Source organism: Neovison vison, chromosome 3 (assembly GCF_020171115.1).
Source record: "Neovison vison isolate M4711 chromosome 3, ASM_NN_V1, whole genome shotgun sequence".
In the NCBI taxonomy this organism is placed as follows: Eukaryota; Metazoa; Chordata; class Mammalia; order Carnivora; family Mustelidae; genus Neogale; species Neogale vison.
This window is the reverse complement of record NC_058093.1, coordinates 181,278,379-181,304,161: the sequence shown is the minus strand read 5'-3', so window position 1 is coordinate 181,304,161 and position 25,783 is coordinate 181,278,379. Positions and strand designations below refer to the sequence as shown.

General features: G+C 45.6%; 1 protein-coding gene across 9 annotated transcripts in view; it reads right to left on the bottom strand.

Moving 5' to 3' along the window:
- Positions 1-25,783, bottom strand: part of MTCL1 (microtubule crosslinking factor 1) — a 123,791-nt gene that overhangs the window by 11,156 nt on the left and 86,852 nt on the right. For 5 of the 9 annotated variants that reach the window (XM_044243386.1, XM_044243387.1, XM_044243389.1 and 2 more), the window contains 7 exons: positions 24,016-24,138; positions 21,833-22,063; positions 20,410-20,607; positions 11,868-12,035; positions 8,203-8,457; positions 2,833-3,129; positions 1,172-1,203 (listed from right to left, as the gene is read on the bottom strand). In XM_044243386.1, the coding sequence (XP_044099321.1) occupies positions 1,172-1,203; positions 2,833-3,129; positions 8,203-8,457; positions 11,868-12,035; positions 20,410-20,607; positions 21,833-22,063; positions 24,016-24,138 (1,304 nt within the window). The remainder of the gene's footprint in view (positions 1-1,171; positions 1,204-2,832; positions 3,130-8,202; positions 8,458-11,867; positions 12,036-20,409; positions 20,608-21,832; positions 22,064-24,015; positions 24,139-25,783) is intronic. The other 4 variants (XM_044243390.1, XM_044243392.1, XM_044243394.1 and 1 more) reach the window with 2 other exon arrangements.

Below are 25,783 nucleotides of genomic sequence, written 5' to 3'. Positions count from 1 at the left end.
ATAGGGGGCACCTGACTGTCTTAGTCAGTAGAGTGTACGACTCTTGATCTTGGGGTTGTGAGTTCGAGTCCCACATTGGGTGTAGAGATTAAAAAAAATAAACTTTTTAAAAAAGATAAAAAATAAGAGCTACTAAGTGAAGAGTTCTGTGAAGACAGCTAAATTTTGTTGACCACTTACTCTGTGCCAGGCATTGCTCTGTTTTATGTGTAGTAACACATTTAAGCTGTGAAGAAATGGAAACGCCTTTTGTTTACAGATGAAGAAACTGAGGCACAGGGTGGTTACTGAACTCCTGGCTGGCGAGAGCAGATGTGCATTTGAAACCAGGCTCTGGCTCTTGAATGTGGCCCTGGACTATCCGAGAATGACCAGACAAGACAATGTCTGAAGGACAGAAATACATTATAGGTGTTTTGGATGGCTTGGGATGAGCCCAATACCGGGCAAAATGGGAAGGAGACAGTAATTCATGGACCCGAAGTTCACAGGAAAACCAGGGATGAGGAGATCTGGAAACAGCGAATCGCCCTGAGGAGAAGTTTCCTGTGGTAGAAGTAGCATGTGTTCTATATAAAGAAAAAGCATGTGAGTGGGGATGGCGGGAGTTGTGTACAGGAAATCTTTCCTCTCAGTTGTGTTTTCAATGTTTAAATATAAACAAATTTGCTTAGATGTGTCTTTTCAGGTATATCCTATCATACAAATGACCTAAAATGGATGGTAATGAACATTGCCAACATCACTCACTTTGTATTTACTTTAAGGTTTACGGACAGGAAATATGTTAATAAACTCTCCTGGTAGAACTTTAAATGCGCAGTATCTAAAATGTCTCCGAGCAGATCAAGAGGGAGTCTTTCCAGACTAAATGAGAAGTGAGGGGTTTCTGTGGACTGTTCAGAGACCACTAGACACAACATTCCTTTATATACACGATACACAATTGTAACTGTTCTCACCATGACACTAACACCCACAACAGTACAGTGTCTCCCTGGCCTTTCTATGGCAAATAATCAATAATAATAAAGCAACTACGTACTCAGAAGTCTTACTTTAAGTCATTCTCAAGATAGTGTTACCACAGGTTCTGGTGACAAGATAGAATTTTAAGACCGAGAGGTTTTAATTTCAGTAGCTGACTATTGTTTTCATCAGTCTTACTTACCTTTGAAGATTTCCTTTGTGATTTTCTTCTTCCTACAAAGAAGAAGGTAGATCATCTGAATCAGTTAATATGGTTGCCAGGCCCTTTCAGCGTGCTAAGTAATCTGTTTTGCGCTTTAGCCACAGGAAAACCCCATTTAAAATGTACACCGAGGCCAAGTTTTGGTCAGGAATGCTCCTGCCCCTCAGCCCTTTGAAGTATAATAATAAAACCAGAACCCACAGTGTGATGAGGGGTTGGAGCTCTGGCAGTCCAGGGAGGAGCCCATGTGAGTGAGAAAAATTGGCTATACACTTTGTCATGAAGAAAGTGTTTTCCTGGGTTTCTGCAAAGGAAGCTACCTGTGTAAACTTCAAAGCTGGCTTTCGTCATGACCCGAATACATCTGAATGTGTGTGTGCGTGTGAGAGAGAGAGAGAGGAGGAGGTGGGAGAAGGGAAGATGCGCACTCCCCCCAACCCCCCGCCCCGGAGAGAGGAAGGTGGCAGCTATGTCCCTCAGTCTAAGCCTCAGTGTAGAAGGTGATGCCACAGTCTCTGGCTTGAGCACTTCTGTTGCGAGCTTTGCCATGTGGAATCAGAGGCAAGCTTACAAGAACGTCTGCTCTGTGGCAGCTCAGTATGGAGCCCGGTCACTGTGGACTCCTGACCCCGGTTTGCTTCCTCTCTGCTGTGCAGCTGCACCATGGGAATTGCCAGCAGATCAAACAGGATGGCATCCTGGTGATGTTATCTGGCCCATACTGCCAAGAAGGTATTTGACCTCACAGACACCAGACTGAAGTCTAACTGGTCCCCATTTGACACCAACTCTTCGAAGTCTGCCTTTGGACAGGTTAAGTGACAGGTATAGCAGCTGTTAAACTGACTCACAGGTAATGATTCCTAAAATCCAACCCGGTTTTAAAACCCAGTTGCAAAAGGGCACCTGGGTGGCTCAGTCGGTTAAGTGTCTGCCTTTGGTTCAGGTCATGATCCTGGCATCCCAGGATAGAGCCCCACATCGGGTTCCTGGCTCAGCAGGGAGCCTGCTTCTCCCTCTCTCCTCATTGTGTGCTCTCTTGAATAAATAAATAAAATCTTAAAAAAAAACAACAACAAATAACAAAAAACAAAAACCCAGTTGTAGAAAGGGCGTAACCAGAAAAACCTGACATTGAGCCGTGGAAATCTGAGCCCAGAGCTGAGCTTACTGCATTGTTGATCTAATTTACGCACAGCTTCTAAGTGCTGGATTTTCCCCCCCTTTGCAGAGAATAAGAATTTATAGCATGTCATTGTTTAGTAACACTTAGCATTTCCCAATGTGAGATACCTTCTTTGGAACAGATTTTTTTCTGTTACCAGTAAGTGTTAAGAATCAGAAGGCTGCAGTAATTTAAAGAGAGGTTGCAGACCTATACTTCCCAGAATGAAAGATCTCTGTATGTTTCCTGGACCTCCAAACCCGAGACATGTTTGCAAAGTGAAAGCGAATGCAGCTCGCCCTAGGAATTTGGGGTCGGGACCACCAAGCAAAGATCTTGGCACTCTGAGGGTTTCCTGCCTACTCAACCCAGAGGCTGCAATTTGCAAAACCCGAGCCTGTCGGCCAGATGGCCAGCTCTCCTGAAAAACCCGTGGTCCTGCAGCAGTTAACTGGACCCCAAATCCCAGGCCGACCTGGGGAAGGCAGTTCCTGAACTCCCGCTGGGGTCCTCGGGCTGGAGGCTCCTCTGGTTCATCATCCAGAGACAAGGCGTCCAAGTAGAGGTTTTCCCGTGCTGAACATCTGTCCGATTCCTTCAGCTTGGAGAGCGGCCGGTCTTCAAACGGGGCGGAATCGGTGTCTGCGCAGGGCCACACCCCCAAGGGGCGGGGCATTCGGGGGCTTCCCGGGTGGGCAAAGGGGTGCATGTTGCCTTCCTTTTGATCACAGAGGAAACTGCCACTTCTCCGGGGACTGTTTTCTTTCTGCAACTTGAGGGTTTTAAAAATGAAAACGATGAGCCTCACTTTTCTGTCTGTTGGTCTCCCTAGACCACTGCTTCTTCACCGTTTGGAACTATGTTTGGGTCCATCAGAAACACTGTAAGAAGTCAATGGTCTTAAAGTTTTGACCTTAATTTCAAAAGTAACACAACATTACAGATGCTTTTATTTAAAAAAAAAAAAATCACAATTTTATCCAGCCTGGAAAATGCATTAACCATACACATGACACATGGGCCTATTTCCCATGAAGTTGTATCATTTCATATATATATATATATATAAAACACATATATATCACACACATATTATATCATATACAATATATATCACATACAATACAACTTCATGGGAAATTAACATTTATTTTTTAAAAACTGACATTGCTACATGACATATTTAGAACTCTTTTTTATACCTTTAGAACTTAAGGCACACTCACTGGGAAACCATCAGTGATAGCAAACTTCTGAGGGGAAATTTGATTGTCCTAACTAGCAGGGTTTCCTCATTTTAACACTATTATTCCCAAATCATTTGGAAGGGGTCCCATCCGTAACCCAAGTTATGAATTGGGTTGTAACCACTGGGTGTCAAAAACAAATTCTAACTTTGCTCGAGGGGATTACAATTTAGCTATCAAGTTAAGGAAAGATCTGGACTGACTGAAAAAGGAAAAGCCACATCCTATAGAATGTAGTTGTTTGCCTGACTTGGGAAAGGCAGGAAGCAATAGTGGGGAACACACAGGCACCCCTCAAGTGAGGAAGGCCTGAGTTGGAGCCACTGTTCTGTGGCTGGCTGGCAGAAGAGATGTCCCCAGAGATCCCCAGCTCAGTGTCCTCATCTGTAAAGTGGGGACCTCACAGCTGTGAGGGGAGGAGCGCCGGGGCCACCGGCAAGGCGAGCTCAGCAGGGCTCACTCTTCGTCCGTGAGACCAGCACTGACCTCCCTGGGGTCTGGGTGCGCGGACACGCCTTGTTGATTTATGGCACTAAAAGGAACCATGTGGAGCAACTCAGGAAGGGAGCCAACGTGAAATCACAGGGAAAGGCAGGGAAATGGCGAGCTGGGCGGATGCTGCCTCCCTGGAGAAGCCGTAATGGACTACTTCTCCCCAGACTCTCCAGAGTTTTCCTCACCGCCTTCCTTTCGAACCGTGCACACAAAGGGCTGAGGAGACCTCCACCCAGGTATCTCCACGATGGTCTTTACTGGGTGACACGTCACACACCCCACCATGGCAGAAGCTCTCCTGGCTAAGAAAGTTACCTGAAGGGCGGAAGTGACATCTGGATTTTTCAAAGGATGGGTCCTCAAGGGCTGACATGGCGCCAGGAAGTTCTAGGACTCCCCCAGAAGGATTAATTTATTTTTTAACTGAGACTCTTTCACAAATTACACCTTTGTGTCCCAACTGAGGCCTTCATCCAGGAGCTGGAGGTAAGTATGGCCTGTTCATCATCAGGAACCAAGCCATGTGAAATAATCTCCATTTTTAAAAGGACTTTTACTCAATTTAAGTAATTTCTGATATGGTGGATTATCTTCATTTTCTGAGAAAGATGGAAATTCAAGCAGCCAGAGCTTCAGTGTTAGAGTCTGAGGCGGGGTCAGAGTTGAGTTAGGAAACAAGCCAGTCACTCTGGGTTTCAGCAGCACGGCCCCTCTCATCTCTTCCCATACCCCCCACCCCAAGGCAATTTGGGGTTTTTCCCAATTCTCTTAAAGATACTAAATGTTTTCTTTACAACACCAGCAAACAAAAAACGACAACAAAAAGGGAACGCTTTTTATTATGTTCATCTAATGCATGTCAACGCAATTTAGTTCTAACACATGATCATCTCTAAGCTATTCTGGGCAAGGAATTAAAACGCAAGAATCACACTTGGAGCTGTAAATGTGCACCGAGGGTGTGTGTGAAGAGGAGGAAAGAATGACTAAGGAGGAGGCTTTGAACGAGCACATTCTAACTCAGCACAGGGGGAATTCAAAAATAAACACAGGCGGCCAGAAGCAATGCTCACTAAAGCCGGTCAGTATTAGGTTTCCTAAAAATGAACTGGAATGGGTTTAGCTGGAGGGTATCACTCCCCTAAGATGCCTCTGGGATGTTGTAATAGAATAATGGGTCCTTAAAAGGATAGGGTTTCCTAGGACAGTCCTTTCAAACCAGCCACTGGAGCCCACTGTACTTCGAATCCTGCACTAGAACAACTTTTAATGCAAACAGAAAACTGAAAAGACTTGCATTTCAAATAATACAGGAAACAATAAGCCCTCCACAGTGTCACCTTACCTGAGCTGGTCCAAAAAAAAAAAAAGGGTCACTTTGTGAATGGGTTTTAAAAGAAAGGCCTTTCAGGCTACAGAGGTAGTTGATTTAAGAAAGTTTCTGGAAGGAGACCAGAATGACGCATGGTTTTCCCTTTAGGTCTTTAGTACCGTGGCGAGTCCTATATCATCTGCATGTTAACTGGGATCTTAATTCTAAGGAGAAATGTAGTGTGACTCCATAAAAGTTAACTATCGCCCAATCAAATCTGGGCTGTGACAAGGGTTGCTGATAAGATAGATGACACATGTTATGTGACCTTAACTGCATTCCCACAGTCATCTGTCATATGAAATGCCTCATGCTACACAGAAATTATGTAGGAATTTAATGACACTGGACAAGTATGAAGCATGTGTTCTGAAAGTGGAAAATGGATTTAGTGTTACTTCCTTCACCAACTGTATTAGGTTATCATAGTCAAGGTTACGTGGCTCACCAAGTAGTCAAATATCAAGAGCATATATTATGAAGAATGTTCACCTGTATTTTTTATTTATCTACGGAACGTGGAGTTAAAAATTAAACGAATGATAAACGAAATCTATACCACACACACACACACACACACACACACACTCTTTGGTCGATTTCTTCTTTCCAGAGAATGACTATCACTGCTTCATTTAATTTTTGGGATTGGGCACCAAGATTTATAAAATCTTTTTTTAAAATGCTGACTATTTGGGGGAAAAGGTTGGAATTATTTGTGAAAGCCACAACTGCATATCTGAAGCATCATTCACTGGCAGCAAATCCTCTTCTAAAAACAGTGGTGAGATCATTGTGCAAAGCCTGTGGGATCTACCACACAGATTTCAGGAACAGATGAATGCCTGGAACCCACGTGTCTCGAATCCCTTATACTCAGAGACATTAACCTTGAGGACTCACATTCTGAGGCTGTCGGCTCGGCAGAACCACAGTCATTCTGACTCGAAAGACAGATGTGAACCGGAAATGGGGTTCAGCTCACGCCCAATCTTACCCTTCAAGATACGGTCTTAAAATGGGGCCACTGCTCCTCCCCTGGTCATTAACTCCTCAAAAGTTGACTATCATCAGATGTCCTACTACTTTTTCCTTTCTGAGGAATTCCTCATTCCCAAAAGTAAAAACCCTGAAAGACTTGCTTAAATTATATCCAAGCTGTGACTTCCAAAAAGGAGCTATGACAAGACCAAAGCTAACAGGCAAAGGGGATCCCAGAAGGGCTGTGGCAGGGATTGTGCTGGCCTTACTGTGCCATAGGAGGGATGAACACGGTGAGGGCTCCTGGAGGGGAGGCCAAGGGGGACCCTCCCTGATAACAAGGTGCCTGGCATTTCTGAGACACTGGTTAACCAAAGCTAGATGTGATAAATCAGTGACCTCTTTGTGAGAATACGTGCTATTTCTGCCCCTGCAATTTCCACCTAACCACTGATCTGTTCAGGAGAGCACAGGCACATAGGGGATTCAATACAGAAGATTCTTCTCAACTGATGCATTTCTAGGCCAAACAGGAAGTGGCCACCTTTCTTTTGCTAGACTTTGGGGAATTCTGAAATGAGCCACATCAAAGACCAATATGGTGACTCAGTTGGGTGAGTAATCAAATCTAGGAAGAAGGTCCACTCCATTCTATCTGCAGTGTGCCTCCTTCTCCACACTTTCTGAGCCAGAGAATCCTGGCTTTTTTTTTTTTTTTTTAGTCCATTCTCCTTCTCTCCCTCCCCAACAGTGTGCAGAAACTAACTTTGGCCATTGCACCGGCATAACACAGGTATCTCACACATTTTCAAAAGGCTCCCACATCAACGCAGGCAGTATGGGTATTTGTAAGAGAGTAATAAGGTTATTTTCCTGACCTCAGTTTCTTATTGATTAATTCATTTCCTTGAGGTCTCATAAATTTATAAGTGGGGCAGGCTGAAATAAAAAATAAAAATAAAAACAAAAACCATATATGCTATATAAAAATCCAGCCAGAGAAGAAGTTTAAAACTTCATCAGTTTAATATTTAATATTTAATATTTAATCTGTGCATCACTTGGGCATGACTAGAAACTATGCAAACGATCCTGAGTCTGACGCAATGCAGAGAACGACTCTCTGGGAAGTAGAAAAACAACTCCTCAGGCTCCCCCTGAATTCGTCTGGGTGTTTGAATTGTTTGTTTAGCTGAAGACAATGAGCTACCAGCCCCATCCTCTGACTGTGGTCCTCCCTAATCACAGCTCAGCAATAATCACAGGTGCAACCAGCCTCATTTCCAACTTAATTCAGCGATTTCTTTCCTAATGGAGAGCAATTCCATTCAAGTTGGAGCAGCCACTGTGACCACATCTTTAGTGATAAACTTAAAAGGTAGTTTGCTTTTTGGCAGGAATCACCTTAGAAGGCCTGAAATAACCTCATGTTTCAAGCGTAGTCTTTAAATTGCTTCAGAATATTACCCACCCCCACCACCCCTGACCAGAGACATACCACACATATACACACACACAAAGAAGTTACCTACAAATTTAGCAATAAAAAGATCTATGTAATGCAAGGGCTGAGTGTGGGTCACCAATGCTAGAAATTCTGTGATTTTTTTACCTCTTCCTCCAGACGCCCATGAAACATTAGCCTGATTTTTTTTTTTTTTTTTTTTTTTTTCCCCTCTAAGGGCTCTGATTTCAGTTTAGTTATCTGTACTCTCTTCCCTGTTCACTGGTCCCGGGGTACTCCCTTTACCTGTTCTATTCTCCACAGGAGCTCCTTCTTCTGCTGCTCCCACTCCTGCCGGTCTCTGTCTAGACGGTCAAGAAGTTCCACCTTCTCCCGGTTCCAGTTCTTCTCGCTGTGATGAATCTGCCAGCGCAGGTCCATGACCAGGCCATGACTGTCAGCAAGGAGCTTCTGGTGCGTCTCCCTCTCCTTTCTGAATGCTCCTTTGCTGTCAGTAAAGGAGCCTGCATCTCCCAAGTTCTTCTCAGTCTTCTCTTCCAGCTGGCAAGGAGAAAGGACTTAGACCTTAATCTCTGGAAAATCTTACATGAACAGGTGAGGAAAATCTTACCACATTTGCATATTATCCTTGGAAACATGTTTAAGCCAAGATTTGACCAATCCCATGGGGGGGGAACAAAGCCCTAATTACGAACATTTGACATAGAGAGTCACACAAAACATAAGGCAGTGAGTCCACTTAGCTTCCTGTGGTCTGCCTCTCAGCTCCACGTCCTGCCTCAGTTACCACCATACCTTGCCTGTCTTTCTATAGAGGTCCCTGAGGGCAGGTCCATATCTGTCCCTAAGTCCTCAGCCCCCACATGGAAATGAGGGATGGCCCAGCAGTGGGACTGACCCATCTACAATAAATATCCATTAAACATCCTTGAGATCAAATATCAAAATAAATAAATAAGCAAAAAAATTTCCATCTAGACATATCATATTCCAACTGCTGAAAACCAAACAGGAAACCTTAGAGGCAGACAGACACAGGACACATAGACATGAATGACAGCCCACCTCTCCTCTGAAACTATCCAAGTCAGAGGACAATGGAGTGGCATCCTTGAACGGCTGAAGGGGAAACTGACCGACTTCTATGGTCAGCAACAGTATCTTTCAAAAATAAAGGAAAAAAGGGCTTTTTCAACAAATTAAAAAAAAAAATCACTGCTGGCAGACCTGCACTTCAAAAAATGATAGAAGTTTTCAGGCAGAAGGATTAGGATACTAAGAGACACTCTGATCTACACAAAAAATGAACAATGCAAATGACAAAAGAAATACAAATACAAGCTCATTTCCTCCTATTTTTAAATTTGCTTTAAAGTATTAGTGAGTGTCTAAAGCAAAACCAGTTGCAGTGTATTGTTTGTTTATAGAAGTAAGGTATGACAACAAGAGCAGAGGACCGGAGGAGGGAGTTGGGAACACACTGTTGCTACAGAACATGATCGATTTTAGTGAAAGATCCATGAAGGTAAGGATGCATCTTTTTCTATTCTAGTTCAGCAGACTGCTGGATTTTTACCTACGGACCATGTTACTCCATTCAATTCTAATGGGTTCTAATCCATTCTTTTCCTTCAAGCCAGAAAAATGTTTTAAAATGTAAACCAAAATGCTTTACTTCCATGATAAAATCAGGATTAATGTTTCAATCTTTGGCACTTTCTTCTTTTTCCTCATACCTGACCAGGTGCAGGTCCTCAAAGATACTCCTTTTTTCATGATGCTTTTTTCCTCTGAAACATCCTTTCTCTCCTTTTCCATGTACCCACTCGTATTCATCTTCTGAGACTCATTCTAAGCAGGACTTTCACAAACAATCCCTCCCTGAACCCTCAGGTTGAGGTGCATGGCCAACACACCCCCTACTTCCCGACAGCACTGTGTATAGGCCTGGTGGGGCACTGATCACACTCTTATAAATTACAGCCCTGGTCTGGGTTTCCCACTGCACTGAGAACCCCTTTAAGAAAGGTCTTCTCCATTGCTGGATCCTTGGCATCTAGGACAAGGTCTGACTTGGGAGTGAACTGACAGAATCGCCAATTTGGCCAGGGACACAACATGACCTCCATGGAGATAAAATACTTAACTTTTGGTAGAATCTTCCTGTTTTGCTTTTAAGTAGAAGAAGAGCAAAGATGGGAGCATTACAAAGAAACTAGCTTCAGCCCACATTCATTGTTTCTTGGTCTGCAACGGTTTCAGAAACTTCTTAAAATGATCTGGGCAGAAGATGAATCTTTACCTATTACCACCTGGCTTCTAAGTTGGAAGTCCTAATTTTATTTCATGGTGTCTAGTGATTCTCCCTGAGGCTTTATGTGTAGCATGCATGTGGGTGGCCACCAGGTTTCTCTAAAACAAAGATGAAATATTTTGTAATTGGCTCACATCAAAGATTAGGCCTCCTTTCTTCAGCTACATTTACATCTGCAAAAATATTTAGCTTTCTCCCCCATAAACATATTTTAAAATAGGCTTAAAGGCAGCTCACCAGAGATCATCTTACTCATTTTGTCTCCACTCCTGACTCTTCAGGCTGTGCACTAAGACAAACAGAGCCTCTAGTAAGACTCTCCCACCAGGAAGGAGACAGGATTTGTAACTGGGTCAGCGGCTCCAGCAACCCAGCCTGATGCTTCCGTTTTGCCCTGCTTTGCTGCTTCCTCTGTGGAGAAGGCAGTGTCTCCACTCTACTGGGGGCTGCGAATCTGAATCCAGGGCTCCCCTGGGCCAGCTGGCCATGCCACTGAACTTGTGGGTACCAGGCCGGGTGGGGGGAGGGGGGAGCACTGTTTTCTTTTGACATGACAGGCTCTTTCATCTTTTATCAAGGCCACTTGGAAGATGTCTCCTTTCTGGACAATTTTTTTTTCTTTTATGACCTAGCCAATTCATATAAAATTTTAATTTAAGATATGCCTCAAAATAGGACTTAGAAAGTAGATGATCAAAGATGCACAGACTTTTCCTCCCATCGTGACCAAGAGGCTGGAAGAAATAATCAGAACAAGAGGACCCAGGGCAGGACGTGATATTGCTTATAAGGGTTTCCAGGGAGAAAACGCTTAGAAAAGAATGTTTCTGGTGATGTCTGACCTTAACAACTATGGCCGTGGTCTAAAATTTCTGAGGCGGCTCTGCTTGGTTGGGAAGATGGAGGTAAGACCCTGTTCTCTCTACTCGAGCACTAAAGCCTCCATGATCTGAGACCAGCCACTTCCTCTGGGCCTCCCTTTCCTCCAGGGGAAATAAGGACCCAGATACTAATCAGATTTCTAGGGCTTGTAGTAGAAGGTCTACAAGCTCTTTTCAGTATTTGGAGAAATCTAGAGGAATGCACGTTTGCCTTTTTCAAAGATAACTAGGCCACGCTCTGCATTTTCTTTGCAGAAAACTCTGTGTTCCGATCACCACTTCATGTTGGCCACCCCTTGATGGGGCTAAATACAGCCTTGTTCAACACAGAATGGAAAAATAAATGCTGCCGTCAAAACGCGCTTGGCGGGAACTGTGATTCATACTTGGGAGAGGGAATAGGAGGGAGAAGAAGGTGCCTTGAAAAGGCTGGGAATTATTATTATTATTTTTTCCTAAGCAGGCTCCACGCTCAGCATGGAGCCCAAGTCAGGGCTTGAACTCATGACCCCAGCGATCACGATCTGACCTGAGATCGAGAGTCAGGTGCTCTGCCGGCTGAGCCACCCAGGCGCGCCAAGGCTGGGGATTTTAAAAAGAGCAAGTGAGCAGGCAGCTATTCCCAGCTTTCCCCTCCGAGCCCTAGCTCTTTGGTCTACCGTCACTGCGGATTTGTCGACTGTGTCTTCTCCCCAGCTGGCCCAGATGGCAGAGGCCCCGCAGCGGGAGCAGGGGAGACCCCCACCGGCAGGTACCTGTTCCAGGCGGCACTTGAGCGCGGCCCACTCCACGTCCCAGGCGGCCTTGTCGCTGGCGTACTGCTGCTGCAGCCGCCGCCGTGCGTGCTCGTCCTCGCGCAGCTCAGTGCGCAGGTCCTCCAGCAGGCTCTTGAGTGCCCCGAACAGCTGCTGGTTTTCCACCACCTGCGAGAGCGAACATGGAGTTGGTTCTGTCATGTAAGGTTATTCTTTAGGTCATGGCATCAAGGGGGTGCTGGGTTGTGTCCAAGGGGCCATTGCAATGGGTACACAACAGGCGGAAAGTCTGCAGCTTGTGGGACAGAGCCCTAGGGTCCCTATGCTGCCAGCTGTCAGGCTCCCAGAGCTGAGACCGCTAAGGGCTTGGTGGAACAGGAAGGGGGAACCCCGCACTCAGGGCTGGTGCTCCGGGCCCAGAAGCAGAAGGGAAGAAGCTGCAGGAGGCCACAGGGCGCCCGGAAGACAGGGCTGCGAGGAAGCCCAGTGTGATTTCAGACATCCGCAGTGAAGGTTGGGAATGCAGATCTGGCAAGATATAAACACTCACCTATATATGTTGTCATTTAATACAGCCGTTGAATCAGAAGAGAAAAAATAAAGGTTCTGCGTCTCTTATCAACATAGGGTGGTCATACTCTGACTTGGATGGATAAGTATGGCCATGGAGGAGGCCATTTTGAGCTTTAATCAAAGTCAAATGTAAATGTTTAACATGCATGATGGCTTCCTCATGGTCTTCTGAGACAGAATCACTGTGTCCCTCCTTTCGGCTGCACCAACATCACCAGTAACCATGCACCTGCTTGTTCTCCCTGTGCTTCCCCTGACCACCCCACCACCAATGTGAGTGCATGGAGACAGACAAAACCCGACCCACAACCATGTTTCCTGCGGCCCACACAATGCTCATCTCAAATGAAGTATGTAAACAGGTCTGATAAATAAAAAAAGGATTTTTATCACTAATCTGCTTACACCTAACTTAAAAGATTTTTTATTTTCTAAAACTCACCCTGCCCTTGGAAAGCACATTTCAAAAGCATGACTGCTGTCTTTGTACGTTTCAGCATGGGCATTGTATCAGAAAGGCCGGTCCAAGCGAATTAAATACTGAATCAATTACGATATTTGGATAGTAAAAATGCCACGAGTTCATCCCTTCCAATCCAACAGAAAACACTAAAAGTGCATCCTGAGCTCCCAGACCGGTCCCAGGGCCATCTTGTTGGGTGCATGTACAAGGCAGGTGGAATCAAAGCTCTCTAAGTACTGCTGAAGTCAGACTGTCTCGACTCTGGGGACACAGAGCCCCTAACTCTCAGAGAGACCCCCCCCCACTCCTTGATAGACCTCATGTGCCCAGGGAAGCAGGACGGAGCGGAGCCCCCAGCTCTCCTCCACCACATGGAGAGTCTGTCATGCTTCTAAAACCGTCTCATTAATCCCTTAAACACCCATGCACAGAGATGAAAATGGACAGCCACCTTTGGGAAGAATTTAAGATACTCTGGCTATCTATACGTTTAGATTTAGAGAGAGTTGAATTAGAAAAGAGAAGCTCCTTAACATGAGTTTTATTACTGAAAACGCCCCAGTTTTCCCTGTAAATTGTCTGCAGTTCTAATATTAGATGAGGTAGACTTTCAACGGGGGTAGAAAGGCCTGTTTGTTAACATTTATAGCTGTTTGATTTTTCTCCCCTTGACCGTCAATTTTTACTTGAATAGCTCTGAGACTAAAACCAGTAAGAGTACAATCTAGGCAACGTCTGAAAGATTCAGCAGCCAGAGAGCCTTCTAAAAATCCTACACGTTCCTTCCAACCAAAATGTAAGTAAATTACCACTACACTCAAAGAGGTGCTCAGGATATGTATACAACTGTAATAAATGCAGAACAGTTTCTTTCAACTCTACACCAAAGGTTTTTAAAAATTATGCAAGTGCAGGTGAGTCAGAAGTGTTGCAATAATCTTTTCAGAAATACATATCATGAGAGACTATGGACTCTGAAAAACAGTCTGAGGGGTTTGAAGTGGCGGGGGGGGTGGGAGGTTGGGGTACCAGGTGGTGGGTATTATAGAAGGCACAGCTTGCATGGAGCACTGGGTGTGGTGAAAAAATAATGAATACTGTTTTTCTGAAAATAAATAAATTGGGGAAAAAAAAAAGAAATACATATCTTTTTCAGTACAGAATTTGAGAAAAACTATGCTTTATAGTAGGTTCATGTGCTATTTCTAAAAAAAGATTTTATTTATTTGAGAGCAAGAGAGAGCACAAGCAGGGGGAGCAGCAGGCAGAGGGAGAGAGAGAAGTAGACTCCCCCACAGAGCAGAGAGCCTAATGTGGGGCTTGATCCCAGGACATTGGGTCATGACCCGAGCCAAAGGCAGATGCTCAAACGACTGAGCCACCCACGCACGCCATCATAAGCTCTTTTCATCTTTGGATTTTAAACTTTAAAAATCACTACTTTTTAAGCATAAAGTAATGGGACTAGTTTTGATCTAGTCTCTAGGTAGTCATTTAATTCTCACTGAAGAAAACAAAGAAAATCATGTAATCAATTCTTGTATGTAATCAATATCTCCCTACAAACCTTACTTTGTGAGTATCGTCAGACTGGGGGTTTCTAGCCCCACACCAAATGGCTCTGATAACATGAGGACCAGAATTCGTGGTCCTTGAAAGGAGGAATTCACAGAAAAGTCTTTTTGCAGACTGAAATTTTGATTCTTCTGGAAATAAGTATTTTCTGGCATTAGCAAATACCAGATTAAATTAAATTAAGCCTTAACGTTTTCATGCACAGTTGGGTCAGTATAATTATCATAATGTGCTATTATACCAGTATAATATTGATCGCCACAGAATGAGTTCAAAAATTGCTCTGGGACGAAGGTGGCCAAAGGGAGCAAGAGAGTGCACGGAATGGATGTTATTGTACTTGTGATAATCACCCAGGAGCAGCATGTGTCACTGCAAGAAGCCAGACTAGCTCTCTCCACCGTTGGTGTACAACATCGAGAACTGATGTCCAAATAAAAATTTCTGAAGACCCAGATGGGCAGGATACTTCAAACCTCTTCAGGTACAAAACCCCAATAATGAAAAGTAATACTAATTGTCTCTAATAAAGGGGGTGCTAAGGTGTGCCCATCGCTCACCGGCAGGATCTCATTGGCCTCTCTCATCAATCCTGGGCGCGTACCATCCCGTTCCCTGGGTGACAGTGGAGGAACCAGAGCATGCGCAAACGCAGCAACCGCCGGGCTCTCCCAGGCAGGAGGTGCACAGCGCAGACTGCACTCCCGGTCTGTCCCACCCGAGGCTGGACAAACGGAGCCAACCTATCTATATCTAAATTCTGACATTATACGCTACCCAGGCTTTTTTTTTTTTTTTTTTTTTTTAATTTTGCCTAAGAGAAGCTACCTCATCTCTGGAAACAAATTCCATCCCCAGATCAATGGAAATAGTATTAGTAAGCCATCCTGAAAGAATGCCTTGTCTTACATTTTTTCTCTGTGGGGGCCCTTGCTGGGCAATGCTTTCAATAAAAAGACAACCCTAATAACCATTAAGAACGGCATTGAGATTCTTTGGGCCATTTAGAGGTCTTTGGGTGAAAGTCGTCTTGGCTACAGAACTTTCTGAAACTTCTATGCCAGGGGCCCAATTATGCAACCTTTTAGTTTATAGATCTGTTAAGTGTAGGTCAATTTCAATCAAAAACACCAATTTTTCAACCTCTTCAAGATCAGCTGGCTGGTTTTCTTGTGTAGAAGCAGGATAAAATCGCTGCCACCATTTCCTTTTCTGCAGGCTTAGGTTATTTCAGCCGTTCCAAGTTCATCTCTCTTTGGCAAGGCTTGCAATGATCCCAAAATTGGGATTAGGAGTTTGACTGTGCTATAAAGTGCTAACTTTGTTACAGGTTCAAGGTTGGGCTTCTGCCAATAAGACTACTACCCAAAAATACAATAAATATTACTAATAGGAAGTAAAAAGGAAGCTTCTGGGAAAGAGAACACACCAAAATATTTGTGATGTAGTGACAACTATTTCATAAAATCATTCTTGCCTAAGATTTCTAAGATAAGGTGTTTCATAATTCTATGAAAGACCTAAACTACCACCAACCACTTTGCTTGTCTCAGAGCCCTTAATTTGGGAGATGGGTTTAATCGAAAGTTGGAACAGATGCACTGACTGGCCACTATAGGCTGACCCACAGAGAGCCAAGTGGCCTCTACTTCGTGCTCATCTAGGCTAGCAGACATAGGCAGGGAGTTCCAGAACGCTATGGTAGCTGTCCCTGACGCCCAGCACAGGCGTAGTTCCTATTTCATACTTATAAAGAGGGGGACCTCATATCCTATTCAATTCCTCTACCAGCAAGAGTCCCAGGATAAGTCCTTTACTGTGAGATCAGACCAAAAGGATACATTGACACATTTTAATAAAGAAGCCATTTGTCATTCTTACTTTCATTGTTTCATTCAGATTAATTTTAAGATTCTTTTCTAAAACGACTCTCCTCCCACAGTTAAGAGAATGAGTCACTGAAGACCGGCCATGAAAATCCCCGGTAGACGGTTATAGAGATGAGAGATTAATTTATGTACAGGGCACCTGGGTGGCTCAGTGGGTTAAGCCTCTGCCTTCGGCTCAGGTCATGATCTCAGGGTCCTGGGATCGAGCCCCACATCCGACTCTCTGCTCAGCAGGGAGCCTTCTCCCCCCGCCCCATCACCCCTGCCTTCCTCTCTGCCTACTTGGGATCTCTCTTTCTGTCAAATAAATAAATAAAATCTTAAAAGAAAAATAAAAAAAAATCATCTGTCCTTTGGCTGAGAACATGCCTGGTGATCCAGGCCACAAGGGCTTCTCGGGGCAGGTCACTGTAATTTTCAGATAGCTTCCCAAGAATAGATGTGGGCTTGTGAAAGAAAGATGGACATACATTTAGTAAGTTATAACACAGGTTATCAGCCAAAGGCTCCAAGAAAACCAGGGCAGATGTGATGAAAATCAAGTGGCCAGAGGGGAAGAAATCACGTATGAGCAAGGTTTAGGGTTTACTGCTGATGGTGGCTGATGCTGGGTGGCAGGGCAGGGGCCGGAGAGTCCTTTGCTGCGTATCCTCTAGTACTTGTGGTTCTTCACTCCTGTGCCTGTGCTATTTGCACAGTAACAGTAACAGACAAAAACACATCGCCAACATAAAATGTTTCATAATCATAAGCTCTAGTCTGGTTCCTTATACAAAGAGTTGCATGTCTCTTAGGGGAGGTTATAAAGCTGTAGAATCTGAAAAATGAATCATGGTACATACAAAATTGAAGGTAAAAGTGATCCAGGCTCAAGAGGAGGGCTTCTTTATTAGGGGAAAAAAAAAAAGTCAGAGCAGATCACAGTTTCTGACGTACAGAACTGTACGTTTCTTGTCTGGCAGAGGTGCTCTTTCTGGAAGTTTCCACATCTTGGGCAAGGAAAAAGGGTGGGCACCAAGGTGAGTCAACTGGGAGGCCCAAGGTGCCAAAGGCACTCGGTCTATAAGAGAGAGGCTGACTTCTACCGAGGGGGGCTTCTGAAGGCCCTGAGCCCCAGACGAGTCCTGGATGAGTTGAGTGACAAAGGTCCTGGGGAACAGATGCTAGTCATTTCTAAAGCGGGTCCTGGGGGAGGAATCTTCAGGGAGCCGCTGTAGGTGAAGACTAACGTGAAACATAATTTCATTAGCTCTTGCTCTGAATTTTAAATTAGGTTCTATATATTTATGCTTAGCTGCTTTAATAAAGAATATTATATCCCCTCCCTGGATGAAAAAGTAACTTCTCTTTGAATAAATTAATCCAATTCATAGACAATTAGCTAGTGGAACCACGGGGCCATAATGCTGAGGCTCTTAGTCACCTTGCATTAAAAATCTTGATTTGGGGAACTCCTAGTAAGCATAAAATGCCTATGTGGGTCTCAAAAGCTTCATGTCGTGGCCAGCGTCCCGGAGCTCAGTGAGAGCGATACAATAAGCTCTTGCCTATTTTCCAGCTCTTCCAGAAGGCCGGGCAAACTGAAAGTGCTTTCTATTCTCGAGGACAATCGGGTCGCGGCCGCCAGATCACTAGTCCTGTAACTAAAAATCAGTCGATGGGGAACATTCACATGGCTGAACATTTTCCAACCTGATCTTTTATGAACTATTCCCGAGGGTGACTTGATATACACACATTTTTCTTTTTCTTTTTTTTTTAACCACTTTGGACAATGATGCATTTTGCCATCCACTGTGTTCAACTGTGAGAATGCTCACTATGACATACAGCGGAAGTCCAAGGCCCGGGGAATTAAGTCCCTGGTGTGTTTAGCCTTGGGACAGGAGGTAGATCACGTCGCCCTGCTGCTTATCACCTTGGCAGGTTCTCAGAGTTTCTGAATAGGGTGCGGCTCTCCGGGACACGTGTCCCTGCTCTTGCGGGCAGGCTGCCTAGCTAATACCCATGCCGTGGAAGGGCAGGCAAATCTGCTAACGGAGAACGTTCGCTCCCAGGCTACCAGCTGTCGTACAGTAGAGCGCATTAATCTTCTGTCCTCGGGCGGACGGCTTCGTGCACTTGACTCCTGTAGACAGACGGGGCCATGAAAGGCCACCTGGATTCTGCCGGGCCGCACCCTGTCCTTCAGGCTGCCCCCCGCCCCCGCCCCATTTGCTTCTTCTGCACACCATACAAAGTGGAAATTCACGACTCCCACTGCCACTTCCGAGGGAACTAACGAAAAAAAAATCAGCTTAGGAAGGAGTGGGCGAAGAGAGATGACGTTAAAATGTGCTGAATGTGAGGTTGCAGCTGACTGACTTTACATTATTTTCCACCCCCAGGGTAACATTTTCCGTGAGAACTGTTTAGAAAACCAGATGTGTTACAGTTTTTCCCTTTTCCTAAGCGTCTGGATGCACGGGCTGGGAACACCCAACACGTGACCTGAGACACGACAGGTTTAGGGCTAAGAGGCTGTCAGTCACTGGGTGCTCTCTGAGTTAATCCCAGATGCATTATAGAACTGCCTGACATCTCTTTGAAAAATGGTAAAAGCGGTAAGTTTTTGAGGATTATTTGCCAAGTAGCGTTGTATTTCCTAACTAGAGCCATTGCTGGAAAACTCAACTCCACGCGTTAAGAACTCCCCAGGGACACTGGCATAATGACAAACTTCCTAATAAGTGTAATTAAACATTCATTTGAAAGTGCAACCTCTTTCTTGAGTCGTATTATTCAGGGGAAACGAAGGGCGGATGGGCGTGCAGAGAAAATAGCTCTTTAGTTGTGAAAATCTGATTTGTCTAAGAAGAGAAAGCAGACCGGGGCGACGGGGAATAGGGTTGGGGAAAGACACACAGCCCCGAGGCCTGTGCTCAGACATCACGATTTTTCTCATTTGGATCTGAGCCAGAGTTCTGGCTCTCCCTCTCCCACTTGACCCTCTGAGGCTCGGAGGGAGGAGCCGCAGCTGTGGGGCCCAGCACACAGGGCGTGGCCAGAAATGTCTGCGGTCCGGGAGCCACACAGCCTCACCCCGGGTCACTGTGCACTTCGGGCCCACCCGGACCTGCCCCTCCCTGCCAGAGCCAAGAGTCTAGGGCTTGGGGCTTCTGGTTCTGTCCTGCAGAACCCTCAAAGAAGCAACACAGGATCGGAAAAGACTCAGACCAGGAAGGCTTCGAGGAAGGAAGCTTTAACACTGGTACTTCCCAGGGTCTCTCAGCACGCCAAAGCCCACACAGCTGCTGTTTTGTAGAGAAGTGCAAAAAGTCTGGGCGGCATCAATATTATCTTCTGGCTGATTAAGCAGGGGCTATCTGCTTAATAATTAATAAATGTGACATTTGGCAACATTCATAATGATTTCATATTATGCACTGAAATCCCATCTCCATATACGCTTTTCAGTTTTTCTAAGTGTCATCAAAAAAAAAAAATTCTTTTTCGAGTGGCCCAAAAAGAACTTGCAACACTTTATACATGTTTGGGATTTAAAAAAAAAAAAAAACAAAACTTTTTCTTTCCTCCTTATGCATGAGGTTGCCAAATTCGTGAGGCCGCAGATATCCATTCAGCCAAACATCAACAAAAAGAGCCCCTGTACCTTCTTGCTCTGGCCCCGAGGAGGGCGCTGTCCCCGGTAACGTCTCTTTCATGGAAGAACAGTCAGTCTTTCTGAAGTCACAGATCCTTCTACACACCACTCTATAAGTCCCCCCTCTCCTTCTCAGGTACGTTTGCTGGCCCTTCCAATTGATCGGATCCTACCATGCCCCTTATTGACATGTGTAAAGCAAATGGACCAATGGGCTGATGCTGAAATAAAGCCTTAATGATATGATTTCTAGCACAAGCACAGTGACAGGCCACCACAGGAGCTCAGTGTTTTCCGCTCCCTGGAACACAGCACATAAAGTACGATGACCCAGACGTAGGCTAGGAGTCTATTCTCCCAGGTGTGGGTCACATGAAGAGCTGGAACCTTGGCACCCACCTGCCTGTGGAGCTGTCCCCCGTGTGCAGGCTGCAGCCTCGATCCGTGGTCACCCGTTTGCACCGCGGGGTGTGCAGAATGCTCTCCCATCGAAAAGCCGCAGCCTGGATTGTTGTCCTCTCGGTCTGGGCTGTCCCCCTTGGGCTCCCCCTGAACTCCAAGCTCACTGAGCCTGGGGAGGGTCTCTGGATGCTCGTTCTGAAAACAACAGGAGACAAGTCACAGCTCTACCCGACCCCTTTGCTTGCAGCCTGGTTTGTTGCTTGAGGGTAATTCTCCCCTTTATGGGTTATCATGTCTTGACTTCTCAGCCCTTTTCTGAACATGCTCAGTTAGCCCATTTCACTCACTGGCCACCTTCTTCACGGAAACAGCACACTGTGGGTATGCAATCGGTCAGAAAAGATCGGAAATTTGACTGTCACTTATTTTGATAATGAAAAGTTTTATTATTTATAAATCAGTATTGATGACAGGTACAGTATTATAAGCTGGAGGAGGAGGAACTCCAAAGCACTGATCAGCAGTGAACTTTGCAACCACTTCTAGGCTTTGCTCAAAGGTGGTTTTCAATGTCAAGGTTATCTGGAAGCAGGCTGAATTAACTTGGGAGGACTTTCCTCCCCAAAGAAAGAAACAACGGTATCTGCCCCTTCCTAGGATGACTTAAAATTACATACAGTGAAAAGCAGATGAAAACTCTCTGGGGGCTAAGAGGAAACCAATATTCACGAGGCCCTGAAGCAGCAGACAAAGGAGCCAGGGGTGTGGCTGCCCAGTGCACACCCCATGGCAGTGGCCAGAAGGCAAGGCCCGAAGGAGCTCGCAGGGCTAAAGGCCACGGGACTGAATCGGTCAGAATCAACCAGAAAGCAAATGACTCTGTGCTATTTCTGTGATGTATCTGGGAGTGCAAGCAGAAGCGGGGGGGCACGTATGCAAATGTCAGAGGTGGCAAAACGCAGACCCATCTGGAGCAGAGCAGAGACCCTTATCAAACCGCATGGGCAGAACGGGCTCTAGCATTTAGGAACAAAAACCAAAACGGAAAGGAGACAGAAAGATTCAGAACTCAGTCTGACAAACCAGCAAGGCTTCTCAAGAGACACACAGGACCTCAGGGTGACAATGCGCACGACTTCAAAGGTCAGCAAGGGGAAAAAATGGCCACACAGCTTCACCGCACAGCGGAGTTCGAGACAAGGGCTCTGACAACGAGGCCAGGGGACGACACATTGGTCTAATATAAAACTGGACAACATGTTGCATTTCCCGTGCCTGGATTGGGCTTGATAAAATCATCCTAAGTAACAGAATGTGACTTTGTGTCTAGTGGGGTAGAGGGACAGCAGGGCCTGGGGGTCAAGAATAAAACGAACACAAATAAAATGAACTCTCCGTGGGGGCTGCGGAGGGGGGGTACCTCAGTGAAGTCCTCGCCTTCCTCCTCCATCTGCTTCCCTTGCCTCCAATGCTTCAGCAGCCACCGGAGTTTGACATAGAACAGGAAAATGTTCTGCTTCAAGGACCGGAGCTCCTGCTGCATCAGATTCCTCTCGTCGCTCCAGGTTCGCTCATGGAGGGTGTTTTGCAAAGCCAGGCTGTGCATTTCGAGTTCTTTCCACCTTAAGGCATAGAGGTGCTCCTCCTCCATCTTGAATGGAAAGAGAGACATGAGTGTGACGGCAGCTATTCCAATGTGCCGCAACACCAAACCACGTTTTGATCAAGTTGCCCCTGGGACGGGAAACACAGACTCCCCCAAAGCCCAGAAACTCCTTGAGAGGTGTACTATTTAGGAAACCTCAAGGGTTTTCTGATTTGGAAGGAAACGCTATTTCAAACCAAGGTGTTATCGTCAGTTCTCATTGTCAAGTCTCCCGTGGTGTTTTTTGGAGGTCTCTAAGCTTCAGGAAAATCGTTTCTCGGATGGACAGCTCACAGGGGACTTCCATGCCGATTCCCTTTGCCCTCTGTTTGTGGGCCTGCAAAAGGCACACTGCAATTGGAAGCGGGGGGGCGGGGTGGTTAAGTGGAAACCCTTCTCCTCGGTTTCCTAAGCCTTCTGGTGTGCACCACCCTCAGAAGACAGGAGAAAGCAAGCTGATGGAAAGGCCCACAGAGAGCGGGAGAGCGAGGTGGGTGGATGGGGGAGCAGGGATTGTCCTGGAGGCAAGGTCCTCGGCCACAGATGGTGGGGAGCAAACAGGAAAGTACACTGAGAACCTCCTTCCACACTTAGGATTCCACATTCTCATTGGCTACAAGTAACTCTTAGGGAAATAAAGCATTGCTGAAAAAGAAGTGTTTTCCATTTCTATGCTCAGTTCCTGCTTTTCAACATGGGTACAGGCGCTCTTCCAAGCAATAAACAATGACTATGTCGGTAATGACTAAGCAAAGGGGTGTGAATAGAATCTTATTGCACAGAGAAGGGCACAAAAATAATATCAATAGTAGCTAAATGAAAGCTTTCTGTTCCATAGACTGGGGGTGGGGGAGGCAGGATTCTGATGCCAGCCTTGTAGTTATCAGCCGTCCTCTCCCAATTTAACACGCCCTCTTGGCCAAACACCAAGGCTTTGAGTTTTGTTTTGTCTTATTTTCCTAAAGTACTCCATTAGTGCTCCAAAACCCACGGGGCTGTGACTACAGCTGTCTGTGGTCGACACCATCCTATGTGTTAATGCCAGTGAAGAGGGAGGGGCAGCTCTGGGAAGACCCTGGCTGTGCACAGAAACTGGCGTGATCACTGTCAAAACGCCAGATCTTTACTGCACTTCAAGCTGGGAGAACATGAACATAGTGGTGATTTCATTCCCCATCTCGGCAGCCCTCAGAGTCCTGCCGTGGGTTCTCTTCCCGGTGGGCACAAAAGCAGGATGAGCGGGGAGGGGGGCAAGTCTTGTCTTTAATACACTCCTTTGTCTTGAACCCAAGTACTACCATACCTGGGACCCTGCTATTTTGCTCTTAGCATCTCCAGGGATAAACTTTTGGTGCAGGAAAAAAAAAAAAAAAAAGTTAAATTATTTAGGAAATGAGGGCTCGTGTCTGTGACTCCCTTCTCCTAGCAACTCTGGGAATTAACAGATTCTGGATTTAACAACTCTGATTTAACAGATCATGGATAATTAGCCAGTAACAGGTAATTCTAAGATAAGCGAAAAGAGTTAATAAGGCCGCAGCTCAATCAATGGCAGTTTTCTGAAGACAACCGTGGAGGGTGAGTCTGGTATTTCTCTCAGAAAATTTACCTAACATTGGGAAAGCTTACAAATCTGATTATTATGATTATTATGGACACCCTTTCCTGTCCAGGTGCGTTAAGGCCCTCTGTGATTCTCCTTTGCTGGCTACGGCTACATAGGTCAGATGTTAGGAAGAACTTCCTGAGACCACAACATAAATAGTGAAAAGCATGTTTTAGAGGAGGAAGATGGACAGCTGTCTCCATGAGATGTCCTCGGGGCAGCTCAACCGGATCCAGGAGTCCAGGAGCCTGCGAGTGACAGACAACGCTCTTTCAAATACATCCTGTCACCTGTCTCCAGGGGGCTCCGCGCTCAGAGCCCTGGTTGTGCTGAAATTGTGTTACATATTTACCTTCCGAATCTTGTTTGTAAATTTCTCTGTCTCCTCTTGATGCAGTCTGGTCGCCCGCGTAAGCTGACCCTGCAGCTCCTCTAGCGATACACTCTGTTCAGGTAAAACAGGGGGGCCCCTGAGCTGATCGGTGGGATAAAGGAAGGGGTTTAGTGGAATCGAGAACTCTGCCTGACGGGAAGACGCAGGACAGACATCTGCACAAGCCAGGGACACACACGGAGCAACACAGCATGGGCGGGCGCTGTAGCAGTGGAGTGAGTTCAGCGGCAACTCGGGGCCCTGGGGTTGTCTGTGACGGGCAACCCCGGCCGTCCTCAGCTCCCACCTGGGAGACAGGTGCTTAGCGGTGCCTGTCGCCCGAACATGGGCCACCACCGTCCCCGCCACCCAGGCCGAGCCAGGGGTGGCAATGACCAGCTCACACAAGTTGGTCTTTAAGATTCACTGCCTGAGTTCATTCCAGGTTGCAGCATTCATTTGCTCCCAGGCTTTCCTAGCAGAGATTTTCCTGCCCTGTCAAGAGTGCCTTTGTTTCCTCTGAGCACCCGGGATAAGCGGGGTGGGGTGCCTTTGGGGAGCAGAAACCTCTTTTGAGTTGCACACATTGCCTAAGAGGAACTGCACAAAGATCTGCTTATTACATTTTGGGTTAAAAATAGCTAAAGGAATCCTTTTTCATGCCCTTTACTGGTAAACTCTACCTCTTGGTAAAAGCCTGTCTTTTGTGCCTTTTATGTCCAAATGGCAATGATCGAGAAGTAGGGGCTATTATGTTTTAAGTAAAGTGTATTTTTTAAGAAACGGAAACGGTTATATTTAAAATTCTCAGGCATTACTAAAATCAAAGCATGATGTTTTACCTACCTGGTTTATGCTGCTTGAAGGCAGGGCTTCATAAATCCAGGAACTAGAGTGGATTGTTGCAATAAAAATAGAGCCTACTGGTTCATTCTGATGAGCTAATCTGTCCTTTCTCAGAGAGGATACTGTTCGCTCATCCTAAATGGATGTGACCTGGGTTGTTGGGACCAAATATCATGCCCCAAGAACAGGAAATGGAGGGGGAATGGAGGAAAGTGCAGATCTCCTCTTTTAGCACAAGGGATGATCAAGAGTTTATAGGAAGAAGGATGATGACAGAAAATCAGAGATGCTGGGGATTTGCCAACTTTGGGGTAACATTTCTGGAAGCTAGCTATTTCAGTTCATCTTACTTTCAAGAAATCAGGAACTACTGAGGACCATCATGCCTCTTGGACTTGCTTGTTACTAGAGATGATTACTATAGACTTTTATATTTACTAGGCTGGGCTTCCGGTTCTCGCTGAAAAGAGGCATTTCTCCCCACATTAAACTTACGCCAAGGACTAGTTTCTCATTTTTAAGAGAACTACTTTATTGTTTTTTAGTATGTATGGTCTTTTACAGTAATGACTTAATCTTTTCTCCTGTTTGCCTGCCTTTCGAGGTTGTGAACACACCTACTTTGTCGTCTCTGATGTTCTAGAAGAATCTGAAGGCGTGTCTGGGAGTAGAACCCTGCTGTTAGCCATGAGCTGGCTCTTGCTCCAGAAGCGTGTTTTTGGCTTGTGTGTTTGCGGTTTTGCACTGTGAGCTCATCTTCAGTAGGGATTAGCTATGATCTTGTATGTAACCTGGGTTGAGGATGGGCCTCCAGGACAGGTTTGTGTTCCCAGAAGCCAGTGACAGACCACCAATTCTCCTTCCCTTGGGGACTCCTAGCCAACAGGTGACATCAGTTCAA